We start from the raw sequence: 26218 nt of genomic DNA, 5'->3' as shown, positions 1-26218 counted from the left end.
GACTTTGTGCCTTTAGCAACTACAGAAGGGACACAAAATCAACAAATTACATTTTCCTCTGCGCATGGAGATGCAGCAGGAAAGGAGATGATAGTAGTTGTAGTCCACCACATTGGGAGGGCACCAGGTTGGGGAAGGCTACAGAAGGAGAAGCAAATGAGCAACACCTGATGATTTTCTGCCCATCGCTAGGCTGATAAAGGGTAGAGCCTCTGCTGACAGAAAGGTAACAAGCTTTCCTTCAATCCCCAAGGAACTTCTCCAAGCAGCCTCTCAGGTCTGGCCCTCCCCACAAAAGCAAAAGCCGCATTTTGAGGCAAGCTGAATGCCTCGCATCGCGAAGCCAAAGTTATGCAGCCGTCCTAGAGCGAGATGTTGGAACAGACAGCGGCGTACTGTGCACTCACAGGAAGTGCTCAAGAGCCGCCTGACAGCTTGCAAAACAACTGGGCGTTGAGGAGCAACGGCTGCCATCACAGGCAAAATTGGGGTGTGGTGGGGGAGACTGGAAGGTATGTGAGTAACCATCCCCCAGCGGGCTACTCAAAGCAAACTCTTTGGGCTTCTAATGTAAAAGGGTTTCTGGGGTTTCTAATGGAAAAGGTGCCGGAGCTCAGGCTCAAGCCCTAAGATGGAGGGGTGGGGAGCGGGGAGCATCAATTACCATCTCTATGTAGCCGAGGAGGGGTTGTCGCTACACAGAAGCGAGTGTAGCCACTCTGCAAAAACTTGAAGATCCTCTAGATGCACTCCCCGACCTGGTCCCCTCCAGACGTGTCGGATTACAGTTCCTGTAGCCAGCACGGCTCTCCACGTGGTTACTCGTCCGGCTAAAAAAGCAATTTGGGGACGGGGGACGGGGGTCCTCTAATCCCAGTTCAAGCTCTTGCTGTGCGGGTGGCAACAGCGCTAAGTTCTGCGCGGAAAAGAACGCGGCTGAGGGGCTGCGCCTTGCCCGCAACCGAAGTCGACGGGGAAAGACCAGGCGCGCGCCCTCTCGCCCACCTCCTTTTCGAGCCAGCGTCGTCTCTCCGTCGCCGCTGCCGCTGCCGCGAGCAGGCGGGCGAGAGAAGTTTCTTTCCCTTTGGAAAAGCGGACGGCGCCGGCCGGCGGGGCGAGGGGTTCGCCGAGTGCCTGCCCGGCGCTGTCAGCGGCTGCTGTGCACTGGGGCAGGGCAGATGTTTGCAGCTGGCCACGCACGCACGCACTCACCCACCCACGGCGAGTGCGGCGCTGGCGGCGGCGCGCCCTTCCTCCTTCGCCTCGCCCGCGCATTCGTGTCTGCGGGCGAGGGCGCAGTGGCTTCGGCGAGGAAGAGGCCCCCATGACGTGGCCGAGGAAGGAGGGGCGGCCGCTACGCCCTCCACCCCGGGGGACAAGGGGCGCGGCCCCTGCTGCCGCCCAGGGGCAGGACCCAAAACAGCGGCAACGTGACAAGCCTCGGTCGTGAGGGCGGAGGCGCCCGCCCGGAACACCCAAAGGCCCCATCCCGTGCGTTCCCCTTCCCACACCGGGGGGGGGGCGCTAGGGAGTGGGGGCGCCTCACCGTGGGAAGCAGCGCCCGCGCCCGTGTCGGGTTCGTCCCGCCGCGAGCGCCCGGGCATGTTCGAAAACTTTGTCCTCAACCTGCGACTCTTCTCTTCCAGTTTCTCCAGTGGGAAAAGGGGCGGGGAGGAAGGCAGAGACGAACTCCCGACGCCGCTCTCGCCGAGCCGGCACAGCTTGCTGCTGAGGAAGGAAATGCGATGCTGCGCTGTTGCCTTCCTCTGCCCGAGGGAGCCCCCTTCCCGCCACCCCTCGCCCCGCTCCGCAGCCCTGCGGCGAGAACACTAATCCTGGCGGTGTGTTGTGCCAAGCGCCTCCAGCAGTACTTCTCTCTTCCTGTCCAGGTGACCTACATATGCAGATATTGAGGTTTGGAAACGTTCGTTCGTTATAGCAAGCTCTTTGCCACCCCCACCGCCATCACGCCTTTTATTTATTCATTTATTTACTTTAAAAACCGAAACACCGTTGCACTTTTGTAAAATGTTCGGCTGCTTGGCCTTTTAACATCTGGCCTCCATTGGCGCTAGGTTAGCCTTCCCCTATCTGGTGCCCTCCCGATGTGTTGGATTACACCTCCCATCGTCCCTACCCAGCAGTGGCCTACAGTTCCCATCACTCCCAGCCAGCTGCGTGGTAGCCATGCATCCAGAGGGCATTGGGTAGGGGAAGGCTGTGGGGACAGTGTAAAAGCCAGAATGGAACACAACATCCTATTTATTATTATTATTTACATTTCTATACCACCTATAGTCGAAGGTCTCTGGGCAGTTTTTGTTGTTGTTGTTGCTGTTCAGTCATTAAGTCATGTCCGACTCTTCGTGACCCCATGGACCATAGCACGCCAGGCCTTCCTGTCCTGCACTCTCTCCCGGAGCGTGCGCAAGTCCATATTCATTGCATCAGTGATGCTATCTAGCCATCTCATCCTCTGCCGTCCCCTTCTCCTTTTGCCTTCAGTCTTTCCCAGCATCAGGGTCTTTTCCAGGGAGTTTTCTCTTCGCATTAGGTGGCCAAAATATTGGAGCTTCAGCTTCAGTATCTGTCCTTCCAATGAGCACTCAGGGTAGATTTCCTTTAGGATGGACTGATCTGACCTCCTTGCAGTCCAGGGGACTCGTAAGAGTCTTCTCCAGCACCACAGTTCGAAAGCATCAATTCTTTGGTGCTCAGCCTTCCTTATAGTCCAGCTCTCACAGCCATATGTTGCCACTGGGAAAACCATGGCTTTGATTAGACAGACCTTTGTCGGCAAGGTGATGTCTCTGCTTCTTACTATGCTGTCTAGGTTTGCCATAGCTTTCCTCCCAACGAGCAAGTGTCTTTTAATTTCATGGCTACAGTCACCGTCTGCGGTGATCTTGGAGCCCAAGAAAATAAAACCTGTCACTGCTTCCATTTCTTCCCCTTCTATATGCCAGGAAGTGATGGGGCCAGATGCCATGATCTTAGTTTTTTTAATGTTGAGTTTCAAACCAGCTTTTGCACTCTCCTCTTTCACCCTCAACAAGAGGCTCTTGAGATCCTCTTCACTTTCTGCCATTAGGGTGGTATCGTCTGTGTATCTGAGGTTGTTGATAATTCTCCCGGCAATCTTAATTCCGACCTGTGATTCATCCATAACATAATCAATCTGATTTTGATATTGACCATCTGGTGATGTCCATGTGTAGAGTCGCCTCTTGTGCTGTTGTAAAAGAGTGTTTGCTATGATCAGCGTGTTCTGTTGGCAAAACTCTATTAGCCTTTGTCCTGCTTCATTTTGTACACCAAGGCCATGCTTGCCTGTTACCCCGGTGATTTCTTGACTTCCTACTTTAGCATTCCAATCCCCTATGATGAAGAGGACATCTTTCTTTGGTGTTAGTTCTAGAAGGTGTTGTAGGTCTCCATAGAACCCATCAACCTCTGCTTCTTCAGCCTCAGTGTTTGGGGCACAGACTTGAATTACTGTGATGTTGAATGGTTTGCCTTGGATTCGTACTGAGATCATTCTATCATTTTGGAGATTGTACCCCAGTACTGCTTCTCCCACCCTTTTGTTGACTATGAGTGCTACTCCATTTCTTCTAAGGGATTCTTGCCCACAGTAGTAGATATGATGGTCCCCTGAATTAAATTTGCCCATGCTTGTCCATTTGAGTTCGCTGACTGCCAAGATGTCGATGTTCAATCTTGCCATCTCATGTTTGACCACCTCCAGCTTACCTTGATTCATTGATCTGACATTCCAGGTTCCTAAACAATTTTGTTCTTTACAGCATCGGATTTTCTTTTCACCACCAGACACATCCACAGCTGAGTGTCCTTTCGGCTTTGGCCCAGCCGCTTCACTCTTTCTGGCACTCCTTGGAAATTCCCTCAGTTCTTCCCCAGTAGTGTATTGGACACCTTCTAACCTGAGGGGTAGTTTACAAGAGTTAAAACATTAAATACAATATGTAATTTATAATTTTAAATTTTAAAAGTTATAATTTTATAAAAAATTAAATTATATTTTACAATATAAAATACAATATTTATAAAACATGACAAAAAGGATAGCGTGTGTTAGAGAGACTTTAGAACAACATTTTAGGACTGAAACCCTTGCAATATTATTATTGTTATTAATTAACCCCATAATGCCCCAAACCCATCCAAAACAGAACAGCCTGGAACACCAACTTCCAACCAAATTCACTAGTCTCACATGAACTAGATGGGAGTAATGTAATAAACCATTGAACTTCCACAGAAACCATGTTCCAGTACCTGTTTCAGTTAATCGTCCCTATTCCAGAAATGGCCCAGAATGGCATCTTCCAAGTGAGCCAAATCAATCAAATTCACCAGTCACACATGATGAGGTGGGAGTGATGCAATAAGCCATAAGGAAACACTACCACTCATTGTAAGAATGAAAAGCCATCTTTAATGTCTATTACAATAATATAACAGACCAGGGGTGGCTACTAGGAAGAGGGCTTTTTCTGCTGTAAGGAAAAAATAAGGAAACACTACCACTCATTGTAAGAATGAAAAGCCATCTTTAATGTCTATTACAATAATATAACAGACCAGGGGTGGCTACTAGGAGGAGGGCTTTTTCTGCTGTGGCACCCCGGCTCTGGAATGAGCTCCCTAGTGAGGTTCGCCTGGCGCCTACATTGTATTCCTTTCGGCGCCAGGTGAAGACCTTTTTATTTTCCCAGGCATTTTAGCATTTTAGCTTTCTAAATTTTTATCTTTGCTGTTTTAAATCTGTATTTTAAACTCCTGCACTGCTGCTAGGTTTTATTGTGGTTGTATTGTTATATTGTGGTTTTAATGTTCTATATATTTTAAATTGTTTTATTGTGTGTTGTTTGGTTTTAATTTTGTGAACCGCCCAGAGAGCTTCGGCTATTGGGCGGTATAGAAATGAAATAAATAAATAAATAAATAAATAAAATAACAGAATCAAAACAGTCTAGAAAATTACAGAACTGGGCTGTTAACTCTTAGCCCTACCAAGTAACATTTGATATCATCAAATTAAATTATGTATTGTTAAACCAACTTAAGTTACATTCAATGGTCAAAAGCCCTGATAGTTTAAGACCAGCATGAAGGCTATCCTTATCCCACGTTGGCTCAAGCCCACAAAGCCAGAAAATTGGAAGCTAAGTCCAATACATTAACCAACATGTCCTGTGATGGGTGATGATGTTGTACAATGTCCTTGCTTACAACTTACCTTCCATGCACCCACACTTTTACCTTGGTCTTTCAGGCCCAAATCCAGATGGGGAGGATGGGGTGCCTGGGACCAGCAAAGATGCCTCCCATTGTCCTGATCCTGTATTGCCTTATGAAGCATCTGAGCTGTGCTGTATTGCTAGAGGAATCCTACAAGGTGACCCATGCCAGTCTGTTGCTTACATCAGTAGCTGGCAGGATGGGTTAAACAGCGAGAGGGAGACCTCTTCTAGCAGTAGGGCTAGATGCTCCATAAGGCAACACAGGACTAAGGCAACATGGGGCCTCTTTGTTGATCAAAGAAAAGTTTGATTTGTCGAATTTACTGTATTGGCCCCAGGAGCATAGCCAAGTCATTGGTAGTGTTAGAGGGGCCTAGAGATCCATAATGCTTGCTTAAGTTCATTATTGGTGCAATTCCCTTGTTAGTAAGCCTCTGAGCATGTGCAGATGAGTCAAAAGGCCTGTAACAGCCTTCTCAGTGCATTCCTTGCTAATGAGGAGAATGTCTTATCACTGATAATGAGCCTGAGAAGCATTACCTTAAACCTGCAGGTGGCTATTTTTGAGAACCAAACACTTCTAGCCTATGCTGAGAATGAATGCTAGGGGTGCTTGCTAGTGTCATGCTGCCTCATTGCTGACATGTAAAGTATAAGATCCATGGTACCCAATGGCTCATGGTTCAGAGAAGCTGTCTGATCCAACCATTGGGTACGTCTGTGTGCTGTAAGTTACCCAATAAAGTCTCCTTGTAAGCAAACCTTTGAGTCTGATGTATCACTATCTTGGCACTTCTAACCTAAGAGTTCAACGCCCACGACCGGGGCAGCACATTTACCACTGAAAACAATTGCAGCATGTAGCCCTAATCTTTCCGTGTGTGTGAATGGGATAGTGGTAAATTCAATTATTTGGGAAGCTTTAAGTGTGAACATTTCAGGCTGTTTATTCCCATTTGATTCCATATAGCATGTCCATTTTCTTGACAAGAATGCATAGGAAACAAGGGTTCTGACCTCTAAACTGCCTATTGCCCAGAACAACTTTATTTAAAATCATAGATAATTTTCAGTCTCGTCCAATGTATGAATTTGGTTTGTTTCACCATCTGGGAAACTGGCATTCTAAGCCATTTCCCCAGAGTACTGTTTATTGCCCAGAACAGATACCAGAACTTGGTTTCTGTGGATGTTTCCCATCCAGTCATGTGAGCCTGGTGAATTTGGATGGTTTGGCATACTTGGAAGTTGGTGTCCTGGGCTATTCCTTTATGTTCTGGGCATTATGGGGTTAATACTAATATAATATTGCAAGGATTTCAGTAAAAAAATATTGTTCTCAAATGTCTCTAAGGCATGCAGTTGTCTTTGGCATGTTTTTTTTTTTAAGTAAAGGGGCTGTTCTGTGCGTTCTATTCTAGCTTTTACACCATCCCAAGGCTGCTCTAGGTCATCAGCCCCTTTCCGGACTCAGAGTTGTCAGTCAACAGTGCAGAGAGGGCGCAATCCTATATCCACTCACTTTTGAGTAAGCCCCATTGAACTCAGTGGGACTTACTTCTGAGTAGATACTTATAGGATTGTGCTGTAAGAAATGAAGAAGGAAGAAAAACAGCACTGGGCTTTTAAGGGGTTGTTTAGGGGTTTAAGGGACTGAAGATTAAAGGGTTTGGTGGCTGTGAATGAAAAAGCAAAATTCAGGGGTGGGGAGCTCTCATGGCTTGGTTGAGTTACAGCCTGTTAATCTCTTTCTGCTCCAACCAACATTTGCTTTGAGGGGGGGAGTGGAGTAATTTTTGAATGTTTAATCAGTTTGCTTGTTTGCACTTCCACTAGTTGCAAATATGGAAAGTTTCCAGCATTCCTTTGGGTCCTTTTGCAAAGTTGGAGTTTCAGTTTCTTTCGCCTAGATGACACCACTTCAGAAGCAAATACCATAAGCCTTAACAAATGGAATTTGGGATTTGTCCATGCAGCTATAAAAAATGATAACAGTCGGTGTTACCACTTCCTCTTTCATGAGAGAGACCTTCATTCTTGGAGCTGGTGCTTTGTAGGCATTTTGTACGAAGTGAAATGTTTTTATTTCAAAAAGTATATGATGGCAGCCAGGTTCAATCATGTATATTATCTAGACTGGCTGCTACTGATGTTTTATTATTTAATTGGACCTGTACTGAGGTTTTTAGTTATTGAATAGGAGCGTTAGAATATCTACTGTTTCTGATGTGCTGTTGCCATATTGTAATATTTTAACTGCTCTGTGGCCTTTATGGAGCTAAATTAGTAAAATGCAATGCAAATATAAGTAACTAGTAGAATGGTTATCACCACCTACATCTCTCTTGGGCGTGACATGCCCTCTGCCCAGAACTACCAGTCTCAGACCTCCTTGTGCATAAGCAAGAGGGAGGGAAGAACAAAGCATCATAATAATCAGGGACATTGATCCTAGGTACAATGGGAACCAGTGATACTGATAGGATTTATAGACCCCAAATAGTAGGAAGTCAAGAAATCACCGGGATAACAGGCAGGCATGGCCTTGGTGTACAAAATGAAGCAGGACAAAAGCTAATAGAGTTTTGCCAAGAGAACACGCTGATCATAGCAAACACTCTTTTCCAACAGCACAAGAGACGACTCTACACATGGACATCACCAGATGGTCAATATCGAAATCAGATTGATTATGTCCTTTGCAGCCAAAGATGGAGAAGCTCCATACAGTCAGTCAAAACAAGACCTGGAGCTGACTGTGGCTCAGATCATGAGCTGCTTCTTGCAAAATTTCGGCTTAAATTGAAGAACGTAGGGAAAACCACTAAACCATTCAGGTATGACCTAAATCATATCCCTGATGAATATACAGTGGAGGTGAGGAATAGATTTCAGGGATTAGACCTGATAGACAGAGTGCCTGAGGAACTATGGACGGAGGTCCGTAACATTGTTCAGGAGGCAGCAACGAAATCCATCCCAAAGAAAAAGAAATGCAAGAAAGCCAAGTGGCTGTCTGATGAGGCTTTACAAGTAGCTCACGAAAGAAGGGAAGCGAAAAGCAAGGGAGAAAGGGGAAGATATATCCAACTGAATGCAGAGTTCCAGAGAATAGCAAGGAGAGACAAGAAGGCCTTCTTAAATGAACAATGCAAGGAAATCGAAGAAAACAATAGAATGGGAAAGACTAGAGATCTCTTCAAGAAAATCGGAGATCTCAAGGGAACGTTTTGTGCAAAGATGGGCATGATAACGGACAAAGAAGGCAGGGACCTCACAGAAGCAGATGAGATTAAGAAGAGGTGGAAAGAATACACAGAAGAACTATACAGGAAAGATCTTAATGTCCTTGATAGCCATGATAGTAATGTCCTTGATAGCCATGATAGTGCGGTCACTGAACTTGAGCCGGACATCCTCGAGAGTGAAGTCAAGTGGGCCTTAGGAAGCATTAGTAACAACAAAGCTAGCGGAGATGACAGTATTCCAGCTGAGCTATTTAAAATCCTAAAAGATGATGCTGTTAAAGTGCTGCATTCAATATGCCAACAAATTTGGAACACTCAGCAATGGCCGCAAGACTGGAAAAGGTCAGTTTACATTCCAATTCCAAAGAAGGGCAACGCCAAAGACTGTTCAAACTACCGCACAATTGCGCTCATTTCACATGCCAGCAAGGTGATGCTCAAAATCCTACAAGCTAGGCTTCAGCAGTATGTGAACCGAGAACTACCGGAAGTACAAGCTGGGTTTCGAAGAGGCAGAGGAACTAGAGATCAAATCGCCAACATTCGCTGCATCATGGAGAAAGCAAGAGAATTCCAGAAAAATGTCTATTTCTGCTTCATTGACTACACTAAAGCCTTTGATTGTGTGGATCACAACAAACTGTGGCAAATTCTTAAAGTGATGGGAGTACCAGACCACCTTACCTGTCTCCTGAGAAACCTGTACGAGGGTCAAGAAGCAACAGTAAGAACCGGACATGGAACAACCGCGTGGTTCAAAATTGGGAAAGGAGTACGACAAGGCTGCATATTGTCACCCTGCTTATTTAACTTATATGCAGAGTACATCATGAGAAATGCCGGGTTGGATGAATCAGAGGTCGGAATTAAGATTGCTGGGAGAATTATCAACAACCTCCGATATGCAGACGATACCACCCTAATGGCAGAAAGTGAAGAGGATCTCAAGAGCCTCTTGTTGAGGGTGAAAGAGGAGAGTGCAAAAGCTGGTTTGAAACTCAACATTAAAAAAACTAAGATCATGGCATCTGGCCCCATCACTTCCTGGCATATAGAAGGGGAAGAAATGGAAGCAGTGACAGATTTTACTTTCTTGGGCTCCAAGATCACCACAGACGGTGACTGTAGCCATGAAATTAAAAGACGCTTGCTCCTTGGGAGGAAAGCTATGGCAAACCTAGACAGCATAGTAAGAAGCAGAGACATCACCTTGCCAACAAAGGTCCGTCTAATCAAAGCTATGGTTTTCCCAGTAGTAATGTATGGCTGTGAGAGCTGGACTATAAAGAAGGCTGAGCGCCGAAGAATTGATGCTTTCGAACTGTGGTGCTGGAGAAGACTCTTACGAGTCCCCTGGACTGCAAGGAGGTCAAATCAGTCCATCCTAAAGGAAATCAACCCTGAGTGCTCATTGGAAGGACAGATACTGAAGCTGAAGCTCCAATATTTTGGCCACCTAATGCGAAGAGAAAACTCTCTGGAAAAGACCCTGATGCTGGGAAAGACTGAGGGCAAAAGGAGAAGGGGACGGCAGAGGATGAGATGGCTAGATAGCATCACCGATGCAATGAATATGAACCTGAGCACACTCCGGGAGAGTGCTGAGGACAGGAAGGCCTGGCGTGCTATGGTCCATGGGGTCACAAGGAATCGGACACGACTGAACGACTGAACAACAACAACAAAGTATATCCTAGTGTGTGCTTACTTGCTGTCTCTGTCACACACACACACACAGTGTAACTTGCAAGATAAATTGACTTTGGCGAGCTAATACAGGATTTTGCAAAGAAAAAGGCCAGAAAAATAAAGCTTTTTAGTGAGTTGGTCTTTTTATTAAATGTTTGCAGCTGTATTGGTTCATAAGACTTTTTAAAAATACTGGCAGGCTAATATTGTTATTAGAAACAACCAAAAAGTTACACAATATCCAGAAAGCTGTGTAGGACTCTTCTTCAAGCTGGATGTTATGCTAAACAAAACTAACAAAAAAAGTGGGTTTGGAACATGGTAAGAAAGCCCTAGTGTGGGCCCTGGTCTAATTTCAGAAATGTAGAAAATGACATTTCAGAAGGAAAATTGAAACGTTTCTTTCATGACTCATAATATCATACATTTGGGATCATGGTATGTGTGTGGGAGGGGGCCCATTTTACAAATTTGTACTGCCCCCTCCCCAAATGATGCTTGGGCCTTGAATAGATGTCAGCTTCTTTTTCCAAGAAGCATCGTGTCAAAGAAAAAAAATCAGTCCCTGGCCTCTTTGCTGTAAAGGAGCTAAAGTAAGGCTGGGAAAGTCCTCCTACCTGAGATCTTACTGCCAGGGCAGGCAAATGCAAGACTAGAGAGACCAGCTTTCTTCAACCTGTTGCTCTACAGATGCTGGCTGGGAGTTGCTGGGAATTGTATTCCAACACATCTGGAGGACACCAAGTTGGGGAAGGCTTAGATAGACCAAGGATCTGTCTCAGTAAAAGGCAGTTTCATATGTCCAGACATGTCATGAGTAAGTTTCTAAATATGAAAATGCAATTAGCACACAACTGAAGTATATCTAGGTATATTAATCTAATAATGTAACACAGTCATAATTTTTACTGATTTATCTTTTAGTGAAAATGATTAGTGCTTAAACAGAAATAATATAAATTTGAAAAAACAATATAAATATACATGTAATGGAAAATTTAAACATCTATATCAAAAAGTATATTCAAAAAAGTCTTTCTGAAAATCTTTTTTCCAAAAGTCTTCTCTGAGGGTCTTCTGAAAATCTTTATCCAAAAGTCATTCACTGAAAGTTTTTACAGGAACCCGGTGTGATTGTGTTTCACATATATATAGCTTCAGATTGAACAACACCTCAGACTCAACAAAAATGCCATGGCAATGATGCAAACCGAAAAGTTTTTTAATGAACTAGGCTGCTTTATCTGTTGGCACTGATTCACAAGGTGCAAACCACAGGCTGATGATTTTACATGCTCTAACAGCAATAAGTTGAGTTGGCAGCTGTAAGTTTGTGAGAGCCAATATAGGACTATGGAATATTGTTCCTTTAAAAAATACAACAGATACCTTGGTTTTAAGAAGACATACTGGCCTAGTTTTCTTTGCTTCCAAGATATCAGTTACAGGTAACAGATTACTGGATGGGCAAGATAAAGCATTGTGTTGTGAATGACAAGTGAGAATAAACTGATAATGAAAGAAAACAGAGACAATTTAACACACACACACACTGGCCTGTGTGCGCGCGCGCACACACACACTCTTAAAAAAAAATCTCACTGGTCAACATTACCAAAGCTAATCCCAGAAGCCCCACAGAAGCTAATTGTCAACCCCCAGAAGTACCTATTGGAGTCTGCACCCCCACCCCCATCATTGCCACAGTTTTGGTGCCAACTCAGCAAGAAAAAAGGTGAACTTTTCCTTTAAAGCAAGATGTGCAGAAGCCCTGTGGGAGTGTGATTTTGTATTAAGGTATGCACTCCCCATGCACCTTGTTTCAAAGTGGAAAAAATTTCTCACCACCACCATACACCACCAAACTTCAGTGGCAATTCTGTGGTGCGACAGTGATGGAGAGGGGGGGCAAAAAGGGACAAAGCCCACATGCAGTCTATGGCCCACAAGTTGCCCACCCCTGCTCTACATGAGATGTCTGGGTTTATGCAGAAATTTGGGCCAAGATGACCTAAGTATGCTGATGCCATATAGTTCTTTCTTTTCCATCTTCTGATCTGGAGAAGATAGAGGTACTGGTGATCTGGGAGAGGTTATACAACCTGTTTAGGTTGAAGGAACATATCCACAGCTTGGGGCTACTGCTGGTGTTCTCAGGTGACAGCAGAAACTAGAAGTGCTTTTTACCAGCTTCAGCTGGTTTGCTAGTTATTGAATTTCTAGAGAATATTGGCCTGGCATCAGTCATTCATGCCCTAGTTAACCCCTGGCTGGACTACTGCAATATTCTCTATGTGGGTCTGCTTTTAAAAACAGCTTAGAAATTGCCCGGACAATCAGAGCATATAATTGAGATCCTGTTTCAGCTGTGTCAATCATTTATTTGTTTCTGGGCTGTGTCAGACTTTTAAACCCTTAACAGCCTAGGACTAGAATTGCCTTCTTTTATATGAATCTTTCTAAGTTTCAAGATCAGCTTCAGAGGACTTACTTTCTGTGACATCATGTAAGATCAGACAAATGAGCATAAGAGGACTTTCAGTGGGGGTGCCAAAACTCTGGAACATCCTCCCTATGGAGTCCTTGCAGGAACCTTTGTTTCTAGGCACCCTATTTAAGACTTTAAAAATCAAGCTTTTAATGCTTAATGATCCACTTTTAGGGACTATTCTGCTTTTAATTGTTATATCATCTTAATGCTGAGATGTTTTAGTTGTTGCAGTGGGCTGATCTTATTTTATTCAAATCTGAACCCTTCACTCCACAATTCAGAGAAAGGAAGCAATAAGATGCATCACACTGAAAATCAGAGGGCTGGAAGGAACCAAAAATGGTTATTCATTCCCTGCCCCACAGCAGGATCCCCATCGAAAGCTTTTCTCTGCCTTGCTTTCACACACAGTGGTTGTTCAGATGTAATGCTAAACCATCATTTAGCATTATGTACACAAGCCTGCTCCTTACTTCCCTTCTTATCCTCCAGCATGTCCACAAGGAGGAGATTGGAGGCATCCTCTTCTACTTTCAACTAACCGTAGTTTGTTGTTATGTCCAAACTAGAAGCTGCAGCAAGTTTATGGTTTATCTGAACAAGCCAGTATTGTAAACCATGATTTGAAGTTTGTTCAGACAAAGTGCAGTTAAAACAAACCGCAGTTTGTTCTGTTTTGGGCATAAGAACAAACTGCAGTTCTAAGTAAATGTGACTGACCCAGACGAGAGGGTAGTGCAAATGCTTGAGGTGTATTCATGTAGTACCAAACCACAGCTTAGTATTGCATCTGAATCAGTAGTGTAGTGGCAAATTCAGAAGTGCAGGGTCCCTTCGTGACAGTCGCAACCATGCACCCTTCTAAGATTATACAACCTTGTAAGATACACAGCCTTCAACTGGGATCCAAAAACAGTGCAGCTGAGAGTAAGGCAGTGGTATTTCAATTGGATGTCTGAGAAAAAATGCAGGGGTGTTAAAATCTTTTTCACCCACTCAAACACACGTTTTGGGTTTTCAAAATATGATACTCTATGGAAGCTTCACCCTCTCAACTCAGCCCTCATGGACAGATCCCTTCTCATTTAAATAGCCCCCTTGCACACTCCCTTAGCACCCCAACATTACCCATTAGCCTTCCCTAAGCTCCTTCATTATATCTCCCCCCTCCCCCTCCAGCAGAAACGTACACACACACAGCTGGATTGAACTACACACACACACACACACACACACACACAGTGGTGTAGTGGTAAATTTGGAAATGCAGGCGCTCATTGTGACAGTCTCCAAGGGCAGTCCAAAAATTTCAGGCAGCTGTGTCACTCCAAACCAGTTCTAGCTTTCATCACCAGGAGCACGTCTTTGGTAAAGCGAATAGGTCTTAATTGCCCATTCCAGACCAAGTCACCCCAAATACTTTGCATTCCAACATGGAACAATATATTGTTGCTTGGAAAATTCATTCCCCCCACAGCTACGGTGAGGATCGCAGCTAAGCTCAGAGGGAACAGGGAATTCTGAGCGGGGTGGCAGATGACATCAGAGTACCTGCTAATGAAAAAGTGCCAGTGCTGCGTCCCTGCCTCCACTCCACCCCTGATCTGAATGCAGGCAGTGAGCCTACATAATCTTGTCCTAAATTGGGGAAGGCAAATTTTGTTTATGTAAAGCCTGCATTCCCTTGGGAAAAATATCTTGCAGCATGCTTAGGCATAGAAAAAGGCTTCCATTCTAGGGATGGGTGAACTCTCCGGAGCCTGCGCTGTTCACAGGGCCTCCACTGGCTGCCCGACTGTGCTCGCCCATAATGTTACGTAAATGGCTGCTTCATGGCTGCTATTTGCATAAATGGCCCTTTACGAAAAAGGCCGAACCACCATTTTTATGCAGAATGGTGGCTCAGCGAGGGAACGGGTGGCCACACATTTGCCCGGCTCAGCGCGCTCAAGTCAGGCAAGTGCAGGGATCCATGTACTGGCTTCCGGAGGACCAAGCCAGCAAGAAATTGCCAAGCTTCAAGCCCCAACCAGTGCCCATGCCATCCCTATCCCATCCACACAAATGGGAGCTTTGGGAGGTAAGCCTAATCGTCATGAGGGGTGGGGCCAAAGAGGGGAGGCTGTGGGCCAGATCCAAAGGCACCATAGGCCAGGTACAGCCAGCAGTTTCCAACCCATGTTCTAAAGCAAATGTGAATCTCTTCTATCACAACATTGTATTTTCCTTACTCTGCTTCTCCCTGACAGTCCTACATTTTAAAAAAGAACACATTTCTATGCAATACACTTGGAAGAAAGAAGTGCAGTATTATTTATCAAAGAAGATATTATGGAAATTGATGGAAGTTTTATTACTTCTAGATAAGGCATTTTGAAACAATAACCATACTCCTAAACATGCCAAAGTGATATGTTTATAACTGTGCTGCATGCAGCTTGCCATAAGTACATATCCGCCAATGTATATATTCAATGGTAAACAAATGGATTAGGCCACAAGTCACTGTAAAGTTATGTAGACAAGGGAGCAGAAGCTTAAACAAGAATCTACAGCCTTGATGCTCATTGTTTCCTGACTAATTATGGTTAGGCTGTTGTCACAAAAGATGCTTAAATTGAATCTTCTTCAGTCCCAGTGTCTGTAAATCCAGTATAAAAAACCACATAGCTAGACTGTACGTAGATTTAAAAATGGCCCTTATTGATTTAAGTTCTTCAGCTTTCTATAATACATTAACATTTATATGCAAACTGTTCTGGATCAAATTAGCAGCACTTCTGAAAATACCCTTTGGATTTGTAAAGTATGGACCCCAAACTATGAAACTGATATACTTTTATTAAGTCCCAGAGGATGCAACAGGAATGCATTCAACGGGAATGGTTACCAAGAGCCACAATACTTTTACACTACAGTCGCACACAACCTCAGCCTGACATCTGCTTCTTTTCTGGAAATGTGAGTACTTAACCCTTCCCTTACCAGGTGCCTTAGCCCTAAAACTCATGCCTTCCCTCAAGCCACTTCTCCCCTTCCTGCAGGGAAGACATTGGATCCATGTTTACCTCCCATTTATGGGCATTTACCCCAATATAAGTCTCACTTGTTTAAATGTAACTTATTCCCAGGTAAGTGTGCGAAGGCAGATTATAAGAAAACATTTAGGCTGCTCAAACATGGCCCTTAGTAATCAACAATCCAGATTCTTCTTAAAGTTCCACATGGCAATCATTTTCTCCTTTAAGCTTTAGGTGGGTGATAGACAGACAGACAGGAAAGAAAGACAGGAAGACTAACAACAGAGTATTCAAAAAATATATTTTAAGCTAAATGTTTTGGCTTCAACCCTCATGAGTAGCTGTGCTGTTAAATGGATATCAGGAGTGTTAAGTGGATATCAAAATATACAAAACATAGAAATGGATGAAATGTTAATTTTCTTCATTAGGATGTTAAAATATTGTTCTACAGTAAATGCACCACCCACTCCTAAATCCACTACTTAGTTGTAAATCCCATATATACAAACACAAATCCAAGTAATGTGCTGCTGACCAGGTGTCTGCATGGTCCATTTGCTGTGAGCTGGCCCCATTTCGAGGTTGTTTGGGGCACATGATGTTGTGGCCATCCCGCAGCCACCCTGGAGCTTTTCGCAGAAAAAACGGATTTCCTGAGACTACATTAAGTTTTATTCTTTTCTTTAAGTCCGGTTCTCCACAATATAGTTGCTGTGTGCCCCAACCCCCACATTTACCTTAGGTATGCTAGCTGTGACCCTGGTCAAGGGGTGTTTCCTGTCCCTGTGTTTCCCAGCACAAATCAATTCAGTGTCTACTCAGAAGTAACTCTCATTGTGGTCCATGAGGCTTGTCCCCTGAATGTATACTTCAGAATTTACAGAGATTCCCCTCAATCGAAATAGCACATTTTAAAACACTAATTTCCTAGAGCAGAGCTTTCCAAACTTTTCATTTTGGTGACACACTTTTTAGACATGCATCATTTCGTGATACAGTAATTCAGTTTTACTAGCAAACTGGAGGTTAAACTAACTCGTTATAAGAGATACGGACACATACATAAATTGTAATAATGAAATGTGTGGGGATGCAACATATCTCATGAATACCTTTCATTTATATTTTTAAAAATATATGATTTGCAAGATAATAACATACATTGTTGTCATTCATGAGTAACAGTATGTAAATATGTGCAAGAATTTTAAAAAGTTGAATAACACCAATAACTACTTACCATTGTAATGGGATGTATGAGGTTGATGGGATGAACACAGCTTTTCAATATTTGGTGGAATATTAGATAAAGACACTCGCATTTCATCATCAAGCATTTTTAAGCTTCCACGTTTCAGTGTCTTTAACTTTGCCATTTTTGAAAATAAATGGCAGAAATCAAATCATAAGTGCCACATGGTGGGTGGCTTGCTGTTTGCCACATTGGGTTTGGGAGGGTGGCCTCCCTTCAGCCAGCAGCAGGTAGGTTAACTGGGTGACAGCCTGCAGCTGCACTCGCCCAGGTGATTGGGAGCACGCTGATTTTGAGGCTTCTGGCCTCCACTGAGCTCCGTTCTGACTGGCCAAAATGGTGGACAGCCCGCTAAGTGCAGTCCCAGTCAGCGTTTCTGCCTGCGTGTTACTTTGGCCTGGCCGCGCGGTAGCGTGGTGCAGAAGTCTGCGAAGGGCACGCCTGAAACCACACAGGGCTGATGGCTGCTGCCACTTCTCCATGCTGGTGTCAGCCAAGCTCTGCTCCCAGGGCAGCACCTCCCTTCCCCTCTCTTCGCCCCGCGCCTCTACCTTTCTGGGGAGCGCAGGCTCAAAGCTCCTCACCTGCCCGGCGCAGACCTCCCTGCTCTGGGGGCGTCCTGCGGGCCACTGTTCTCCCCCGCTGCCCTGCAGCCGCACTGAGGATGCGGGGAAGCCCCGAGCTGATTGCAAATTGCTCAACTAATTGCTCCGCTAACTTCGAATTCTCCACACTCCTTGTGCAGCCAGCGTTACCACACTCCTCGCCGTACCACTCCAACACCGCCAATCATGTGCGTCTTATGTCAAGATGCCACATGATCCTAAAGCAGCTAATGTTAAAGCACCTAAGCCTTAGCTGCTAAGCCTTAACAGCTAAGCTGCTTTAACATTAGCTGCTTTAGGAAGTTCTGGGGGAGGGGCCGAGGGAAGCAAACGCGAGTAAGGGAGCGCCGCGGTGCCCTTCTGCACAACTTTCTGAATTTCGCGTGACACACCCACACACTGCCGGTGACACACTGTGTCGCAGCACACAGTTTGGAAAGCTCTGCCCTAAAGGCTGTAAAGCAGTATCTCGAAGCTGCAATTCTCCGTTTGGTTTATTGCAGTTTGGAAGTAACTTATTCACATCTTTGACCCTGTGCTGCATTGGGTTAGAAAGGGGGCTGATTTCCCATCCCTGTCTTTCCCAGCACAAACATATGTGTGTCTACTCAGAAGTAAGTCCCATTGTGGTCAATGAGGCTTGTTCCAGAAATGTGCACTACAGAAGTTACCGAGATTCCCACGCATTGAAATAATGTCAAAGCTGTGTGTCTTTGAAGTTTGCTTCCTTGCTTTTTGGAAGTAATTAATTTGCAGTTTTGATCCTTTGCAGCATTGGGAGCTTCAGCGAAAAGGAGAAAGGGGATTAGAAAGTAGGCTGGTTGGAGCCATGGTGCTTCAGAGGGTATTAAGAGGGTTAACTCTCCTAAAGCACTATGTTGAAGCTGCTTTCTCAGTTGTAAGGGAGTAATTAATGCGAAGCTTTGATTGTTCATAGCATTGGGAACTTCAGGAGAGAAAGGCTGCACCTGTGTTTAATGTTTGCTTTGGAGTAATTAATGTGAAATGTTGAAGCTTCGATCGTTCGCAGGTTTGTCAGATATAAGGAAGGACAGGGAAGCCTCTCGCATTGGTTGATCAGCCCCTGCCAGTCTGATGTCGTTCACTCCAATCCCACCCCACCCCACCCGGAAGTATGTTCCTGTGAAGGGACTTAGAATGGTGCAGTGCATTTGTTCGTGGAGCCCTGCACAGACCAAAGCCAGCTCCTTGAAAAATCTGGGTAAGCCACCATTGGCTTCTTCTTCCATTGTTGTGGAGACACCCCCCAGGGTATATCATTGCAAAGAAGATCATTATCCTTCATTGTGACATAATTGTAAAGAGGCCCATCCATTGGTGCTCCAATCCTATACTCACTTACCTGGGAGTAAGCCCCATTGAAATGCAGTGGGATTTACCTCAGAGTAGACACACACAGGATTACACTGTAAATCTGCAAAAACAAATGCATATGCACCTGACAGTAAACTCAGTTCAACTCAATGGGTCTGAGTTCTGACTAAACATGCATAAAGCATGCTGCACACCATTACCAAACTGATGACACAAATCCCTTTGGCAGGGATCTTTCTACTGTGTTCATTCATTTCCAATTTGCAATTTTGGGGATCATCCCTCAAATTGCAAATAAAACAGGAAATCCATTTTACTAATATTTCCCCCTTCCTAGGCCCTAGGGCTGTTTGATATCTCAATTGTTGGGGAAATAGCTAAACTGAAACTGAATTCAGCCTTCATTGCTTGCTTTTCTACTCTTAAGTCCAGTGCCCATTCGCTACCTTCTGTTCATGCTTTAATATCCATCCACATCATTTTTCACTATATTTTATTGCCCATTAAGAATCCCAGTATTTTAGAACACCGGTGTGCTTTCATTTTGTCCTTGTTTTGTCCTTTAGAGAGTTATAGTAAAATCTGAATTTTGCATACCAAGAAACAGCCACATGTCTCCTGGCCTCTACCCCTGAATTTCAACCCCACCAGAGTAGCAGTCACTAAGAATCTTGTACAGATCTACTAAATTTCACACAAAGTTATAGTTTTGTTCTCTGCTTCCAAAGAGAAAGGGAAGATAATAAAACTAGATTTTATACTTTGGTAAATCAAGCACAGAAGAAACAATATTTTACACATTGTCTCTGTCTTTTCCAGTACCTAGAAGCCAGTTTATAAGCCGATGTTTTGACTTCCTACTTATCACTCGAAATCTTGATTTTATGTTCTCCTGGAAGAACAAAGCTAATCCAAAATGTTACTACAAGGCCTTGTAGGTGACATGTAACTAATTTATTAAGTGTCTTACATCAAATGAAACAACATAAACAACCACTCCAGTGAATAGTGAAATAAATCTAATGTTCAAATAAACCCTTTGTACATTTCACAGGCAGTACAGTATTCTCCTGCTGGCAAAACATGAATATGATCTATTGTTGCCTTGCAACGAGTCTTTCCATGTGTTATACCAAAAGAGGAAAAGTGTAATTAAACAGGACCTGAAAGGGCAAATAAGAGTAAAGTAAATAAGCCTGTTTAAGTACCATATTTATCAAACTAATTTAGCATTTCAGTTTCATGACAGTATTGACATTTGACATTTTAGAAAGTCTTTAGAAGGTGTTTCCAACAGTGTTAACACAAAGCATAACAACTGTGCTTACTACAAACTTTCCTCTCATTGCTGTGATGATTTCTGATATTATCCTTTTGCCTAAACCAGTAATCAGTCACTTCAGTCCCACCAGCTTACACTCCAATCAGGTAATCAGTAGCCAGACTGCTATGAATCAGGCTGTCAGCAATTCCTCATTCTGCTTCACAAACTGGAGTTAATAAGGAGTCCAACTTAACGTATTTAAAATGTTTAATCCAAGGAGTGAAAGAGTCCAAAAATGCTTTCGGTGCTGATGATGGCAGGCACCTCTACTATAGATATGCTAGCAAAGAAGCAGGAAATATTTCAAATGTATGGCAAATACAATCCCTCCAGGGGCTAATGCACAGCGTAAAGCAGCTCCTGGATTTAAAAGCTCAAGGAGATTATTGAGCCAGAAAAAATATCCCTATTTTTTTCTTTGCACTTGAATATTCATGGATATTTTAAAAAATGACACTGATCATTAAGCTGCCACCTTTGCAGACTTCAAAATAGCTGGGTTAGAAAATACGATCTACATCTTGTATGTTTTTACATCTTACTGGGCCAGTTCAAAGATGGTGATAATTTTACTATGACACTGGGAGGAGTTGAGTGGATCACATGTTCCCTCCCACAAGCCTTTCCCTTCAGACATACAAATTCTACTGGCTTCAATCATGACTGTGTTAAGCAAACAGCAGGCACATAATTTCATGACCAGTGTAATATTGGCATCAGCTCAGTAGGGAAGGAAAACAAAGAAATTACTTCAAAAATATGCATGTCAGCTTTAAAAAACAAACAAACTCCATGAATCTTTGTAGTACCATATGTTCAGGCAGATGGGATTCGAGTAGAGGTGCAAAAAGTTATTGCTGATGTCCTTGCCAGTAGTTGTGAAACGCCATTCTAAAGCAAATGTTGTGCCCTTAAGCCACTTAAGATTTTCCCCCTTACGCAACAGCAAAGTATGGCATACATACATGCATACACTACACACACACTCTCATATCAATCAGCAAATTGAAACACAGCTTCACCCTGCTATAAATGAAAGCTTCCGAGGTAAACTGAGTTACACAACTACTTTCACTAATAAAGAACCCAGCCAAGCATTAGCCACATAAGTAAATAAACTTAATTTCCTGTTACTGGCTGGTGTGGGTGTGTATACACAGCAGAACGTAAGTGAGCACTATATTCAGTTCATTATCAGAAGGCCTGCTTTTTTAAAGATGTATCTAAGAGACCAAAAGAGTCCTGCACTGATTAAAAAAAAAAAAAGCACTCCTCCCCTGTTTGGGGATAATCCTTTGTTCAATTTCCTTTAAAAAGGATTGCAACATCAAAATGGGCAGGGACTGACAGTTTGATTCAATGGTCTGTTAATCATGACTATAGATAAGCATGCTAAACTTTTCTTGTGACCTAGATGCTGGAGCACAAGCCAAAGACAACTCAGCACCTGCGTCTCCTGAAAAGCGTCAGTCTATACTTCAATAAAAGGAACAGGTGCCATTCTGATTATTTTTGTCTTTAAACAAATACTGCTCTATCTAGTCTACATCATGGTAACTGGCCAGTGTGGGTATGCATACACAAAGGAACGTAACTGAGCACCATATTCAGTCCAATATTGGAAGGCTGCATAGTAAACTGTATTATGGACAAGTCCCACAGCAACTCTAGTCACATGGTAGGGTTTATATCAGCTGACTGTAAAGGTGTGTCAGATTGCAACTCCCATAATTCCCAGCCAGTCAATGGCTACGGTGGCTGAGAATTATGGGAGCTACAGACCAATGCTTCTAGAAGGTATGAAATTGAGGAATGCTGGGTTAAAAACCCAGTGTCCTCTTCCTCCCCTAGCCCCCTATTATAAATTCTCAAACTGTTCACATCTTTTGGGACATAACTCTCTGCAAGACTTTTGTGTTTTAAACGTGAAACTAATAAAAATCTGTTTCAAGAACACAATTCAAAAACAAAACAACCCTTTCCCTTAACTCAAATTAAAAATTGCTCTTAACATATAAAGAAAGAAAGAAAGATTTAGTTGTTTAAAATCCAAAATTTTCACAATGGGCATAGACGTCCCAGTACTGCTCCATTATATGGCATGGTAGAAATTCTTCATCCTTTATTAACAGTATTTTGCTGAACTCTAGAAATGTCCTGGGTGTTTTTGAGGAATTCATCTGGTGGGAAGAATCTGTTAGAAACACAAAACATACTAAATTAAAATATCAAGCATTAAGTAGATGGAACAGTGAGAAATTTCAGGCAACTTTACAGTCAGTTCCAGAATCTTTCCTAGGAAGGCCTCATCAGACCAGGCCCCACACTTGACAGATCAATGTGGTTCCCTAAGTTCTGGACACAGGTAGCTTTGGACAAGTTTTGTTGTACTTCATCTATTGTCCCCATTAGCCAGCAAGCTCCACCATGCTCAAGACAGAAGGAAATGCATTAATGCATACCTATTCATATTTAGTAATTATGTTAAAATGAAAATCTATACAGAATTTTAGTGCACACCATTTAAGTCAGTAGTAAAAAACATTGAATTGTTTTGAAAAGTAGATTAGCCTTAGATATGGCGATTAGCTTAAAGTCACGCAGTGAACAAAGAATATTGTATTGGATTTGGTTTGGTTTCAGAAGAATGGCGAGGAGTCAGGTGTGAACTTCCACAGCCCTGTATATGCTGCTTGAGTGCATAGAGACCTGTACAGCCTAACATAGTGGGCAGATTTCAGTTAAGTACACAAGCTAATTTACAGCTTCAATGCAAAATTGGGTTCCCTGCTTACTGGGGAGCTGCCATTGTGAGTGCATGCAGGTCCTGGAAAGGAAGGGAGCTGCTGAGAGCCCATGCAGCAGCAGCGGCACCTCCCTGTGGCCCGATAGCGCCAAGCCAATCAAAAGGCTGTCTCGACTGGGGTGTGACCGCAAGGAGACGAGCTAAATGCAAACAGTGGCAGGCAGTTCCCTCTTTGGTCCGCCTGGGCTCATAAAATAGCAGGACCTCGTGTGTTGGCTGGTGCCATTGCCGACTTCCCCACCCACCCACACCTGGTAATAGTAGATCTTGCAGTGGACAGAAGTCAGTCGCCAGTTAACATGGATGGGAAGGAATTTTACCTGCCTTCTCATGGGCAAGAAGGGGGGAGCAGGATTTTCACCTTCCTCATTGCAAGAGTAGTCCGTATCTAAATAAGTTGAACTATTTGTGTGCTCCCTTGGTAAATTGTATTGTTTATGTCACAACTTTGTGGGGCGTGATAGGCATTGGGCTGAATCAATTTGGGAGGGAGAGCGGGATTGGCCTCCGCGCTTCCCTGCGGTGGGATTCCCTTAAGGGATCTGGGTGGGTTTGGCACCAAGACCAGGCCAGCATGGTGGCTACAAGCATGCCACATCCAGGATGGAGGAAAGGGGTTCATGTTAGCGGTCTGTGCCATGGTGGGCTTCTGGCCCTTCCACCCATCACCAACTCTCATGGCAGGCAGGTCGGGAAGGAAAATCAGACAGCAGTCAGGCTACCTGATGTGGGATCCACAACCTATGCCTCCACCAATCCTATTCAAAATTAATAAAGTTGTGGCCAATTTTACAACCTATTTAACTTGGTGTCTGTGATTTGTTCCTTTCATCTGTCGCACGCACACAATTAGGCGCTGTGCCACACAATAACCTTGCAGTTGCTTGGCCTCTGCCAAGTTACGTCATTCCTCCAAGATAAGGATGTTTTGCCCTGTCTCACTGAAAATGCTGAGAAACTTTCCCTCTCATGCTGGAATGTTGGGGCCCTTTCTCCTAGGAAGCGGAGGGGGGGGGTTATCTCCCAACCTGGACGCTTCAAGCTCCTCCTGGAAGGTGAGAGGGAGCTATATAAGCTCATACCAAGAGCAAACCAATTTGATTTCACTCCAAGGGGAAATATGCATAGCTAGCTTGGAGAAATTTGGTGGTCTGTGGGGTGACGCCCTGTGTGCTGTGGGGACCCCAGAGCACAGCCAGCTATGACAAAGGGACATGTGCGGTATCTTTGCATTTCTTTCTGCATCCATGTTATCACCTGTGTGTAATCCATAAAGAGTTAATCTGATGCACCTGTGACTTTGTTTTATTTTGGCAAACCTTGAATCTGGTTTGACTGGGACCTAAGTAAATCATTATCCCAGGATCAACACAAATACGAACCTACATTCAAGCCCCATTGCACTCACAGTTATATTATAACACCATTTTAGAATATGCGATAAGAAAATTACATTGATATTTTTCTTTTAAATGAACATTTGGTCACCATCATAAGTAGAAATACTGCAATTTATCTAAGACAAGTATAACAACTTCCTTCTAAGCAAAACTTTAAAAAAGTAAAAATTGATTCTTTGGATCTGCTTCCAGAGTTCTTCTAAAAGAGCATCTTCTTTGGAAAACTCTATGTACACTTAGACCTCTCACATTATGTTTGCATGTATCATTACAAATGAGCGTTAACACTTCTCTCTACAAAAAGCAAAATGGGAAGCTGCTTTTAAGAGGCTGGAAAACTCTGCTCAAACAGATGTCATATTTTAAAATAATGCCCCAAAGAAGATTCTTAGAGAAAACAGATTTTTGTGTGTGTATCACTATCCAGATGCTCTCCACATTTTAAAATCTAAATCCTGATTAAGTCTTTCAGTAGCAAAACAATTTAACACTTCAACCAATGCACTCCCCTTGTTTTTGTTATTTAAAGAGCAATAAGCTTTATTTTGAAAGATTCATTGCAGAGGTAGAGTAGACGTTCTCTAAGAGGATGCCGTTTGCAACCATATGTTCAGATAGTTAAATGTTCTATTTTGACTTTGGCTTTCATACCTGATTATCCAATATGGATGTGCATATTCATAATATATGCGTCACAGATTTTATTATATAATATAGCAAATCAGATGAATGCAAAATGTAGAGCTTTATAAAATCTGTTTTTAACCATTTGGTATAGACTGACTTAAGAAAGACAGCAGAACATTTAAAGGGAAAAGTGGAATAGTTGCACAATGTCTTTTGATTGGTAGCACTAGGAGCTGTCCATCTGGAAGCACCCTTGAATAAATACAAGTTGCATTAAGGGCGTCTTAATCATGCCCAATAGGCGTAACCCAGAGAAACACAGGCTGCTATCCTATACATTTGCCTGAGAGTAAGTCCCACAATTTTCCATTAAAAACAATGGGACTTACATCTCAGTAGATATGTACAGGATTGCACTGTTAAGCAGACTGAAACCCCATTGAAATCAACAAAATTGTCAGGGATGAGTCCAAGCTGCTTGAGATGTCTGACAGTTCTGATTCTGAATAAGAGTTGGAACAGCTGGATCAAAGCCCAAGGGAGGAACCTTCTCTAGAGCCCCAAGACGCTGAGATTCCTCCGAAGGCCTTGACAAACAGATGGCCCAGGCTGAGTCGCTGCCTCCTCCCTCCACAGTGAAAACTCAAGTTTCCGAGGAGGAGGAGGAAGAGGGGCGTGACTTGAGAGATGCTAGGGCGCATTGCAAAGCAAAGCAGGAAACGTTAGGGACAGGGCTCAGACACTCCACCAGGCAAAGCAGGAAACGTTAGGGACAGGGCTCAGACACTCCACCAGGATAGCTGCTCTTAGAAGCCAGCATAGGAGGGAGCAGCCCTAAGGGAGGGGCATCACTGCGAAGCATGTGCCATGAGGTTCACGGGCAAACTGTGGGCAAATTCACTACCCTCCGGTTCATCTTCTCTGATTAGAGATCGCAGATTAGTTGTTTAGGGCCTGGGGCAGCCTGAGAGCTTCCTTGAATCTGCATTTGTAGAAAGGCTAGTTTTTAGCAAAATAAAGTAATAGCCTGAAGCATTGACATTCTGTGGTGTTGATTGCAAAGAGGGAGGATGATATATTCCCAACAAAAATCATAACAGAGACACAGAAATGGGACATGCTTGCTCTTCAAGAGATATTTAATTAAAAAA

General features: G+C 43.7%; 2 protein-coding genes and 1 long non-coding RNA gene across 6 annotated transcripts in view; 1 reads left to right on the top strand and 2 right to left on the bottom strand.

The window, feature by feature from the left end:
* Positions 1–1802, bottom strand: part of GCNT4 (glucosaminyl (N-acetyl) transferase 4) — a 59405-nt gene extending 57603 nt beyond the window's left edge. Inside the window, exon 1 of one of the 3 annotated variants that reach the window (XR_014787624.1) lies at positions 1547–1802. The gene's annotated coding sequence lies outside the window, so the exon portion shown is untranslated. Of the gene's footprint in view, positions 1–664; positions 1371–1546 lie in introns of those variants that run through there. The other 2 variants (XM_084833464.1, XM_084833463.1) reach the window with 2 other exon arrangements.
* LOC146352202 (uncharacterized) overlaps positions 1404–26218 on the top strand; it is a 33264-nt gene continuing 8449 nt past the window's right edge. Inside the window, exons 1-2 of one of the 2 annotated variants that reach the window (XR_014787627.1) lie at positions 1404–1491; positions 1647–1889. This is a non-coding gene — a long non-coding RNA (uncharacterized LOC146352202). Of the gene's footprint in view, positions 1492–1646; positions 1915–26218 lie in introns of both variants that reach the window. The other variant, XR_014787626.1, reaches the window with a different exon arrangement.
* Positions 19848–26218, bottom strand: part of ANKRD31 (ankyrin repeat domain 31) — a 98837-nt gene continuing 92466 nt past the window's right edge. The window contains 1 exon segment of the mRNA XM_084833466.1: positions 19848–22428. Within this exon segment, the coding sequence (XP_084689592.1) occupies positions 22277–22428 (152 nt within the window). The 3' untranslated portion in view covers positions 19848–22276.

This window comes from Heloderma suspectum, chromosome 2 (genome assembly GCF_057233095.1).
Source record: "Heloderma suspectum isolate Gila_16-S chromosome 2, 16-S_ref, whole genome shotgun sequence".
Classification (NCBI taxonomy): Eukaryota; Metazoa; Chordata; class Lepidosauria; order Squamata; family Helodermatidae; genus Heloderma; species Heloderma suspectum.
Note: the sequence above shows the minus strand (reverse complement) of the source record. Positions and strands in the feature narration are given on the sequence as shown.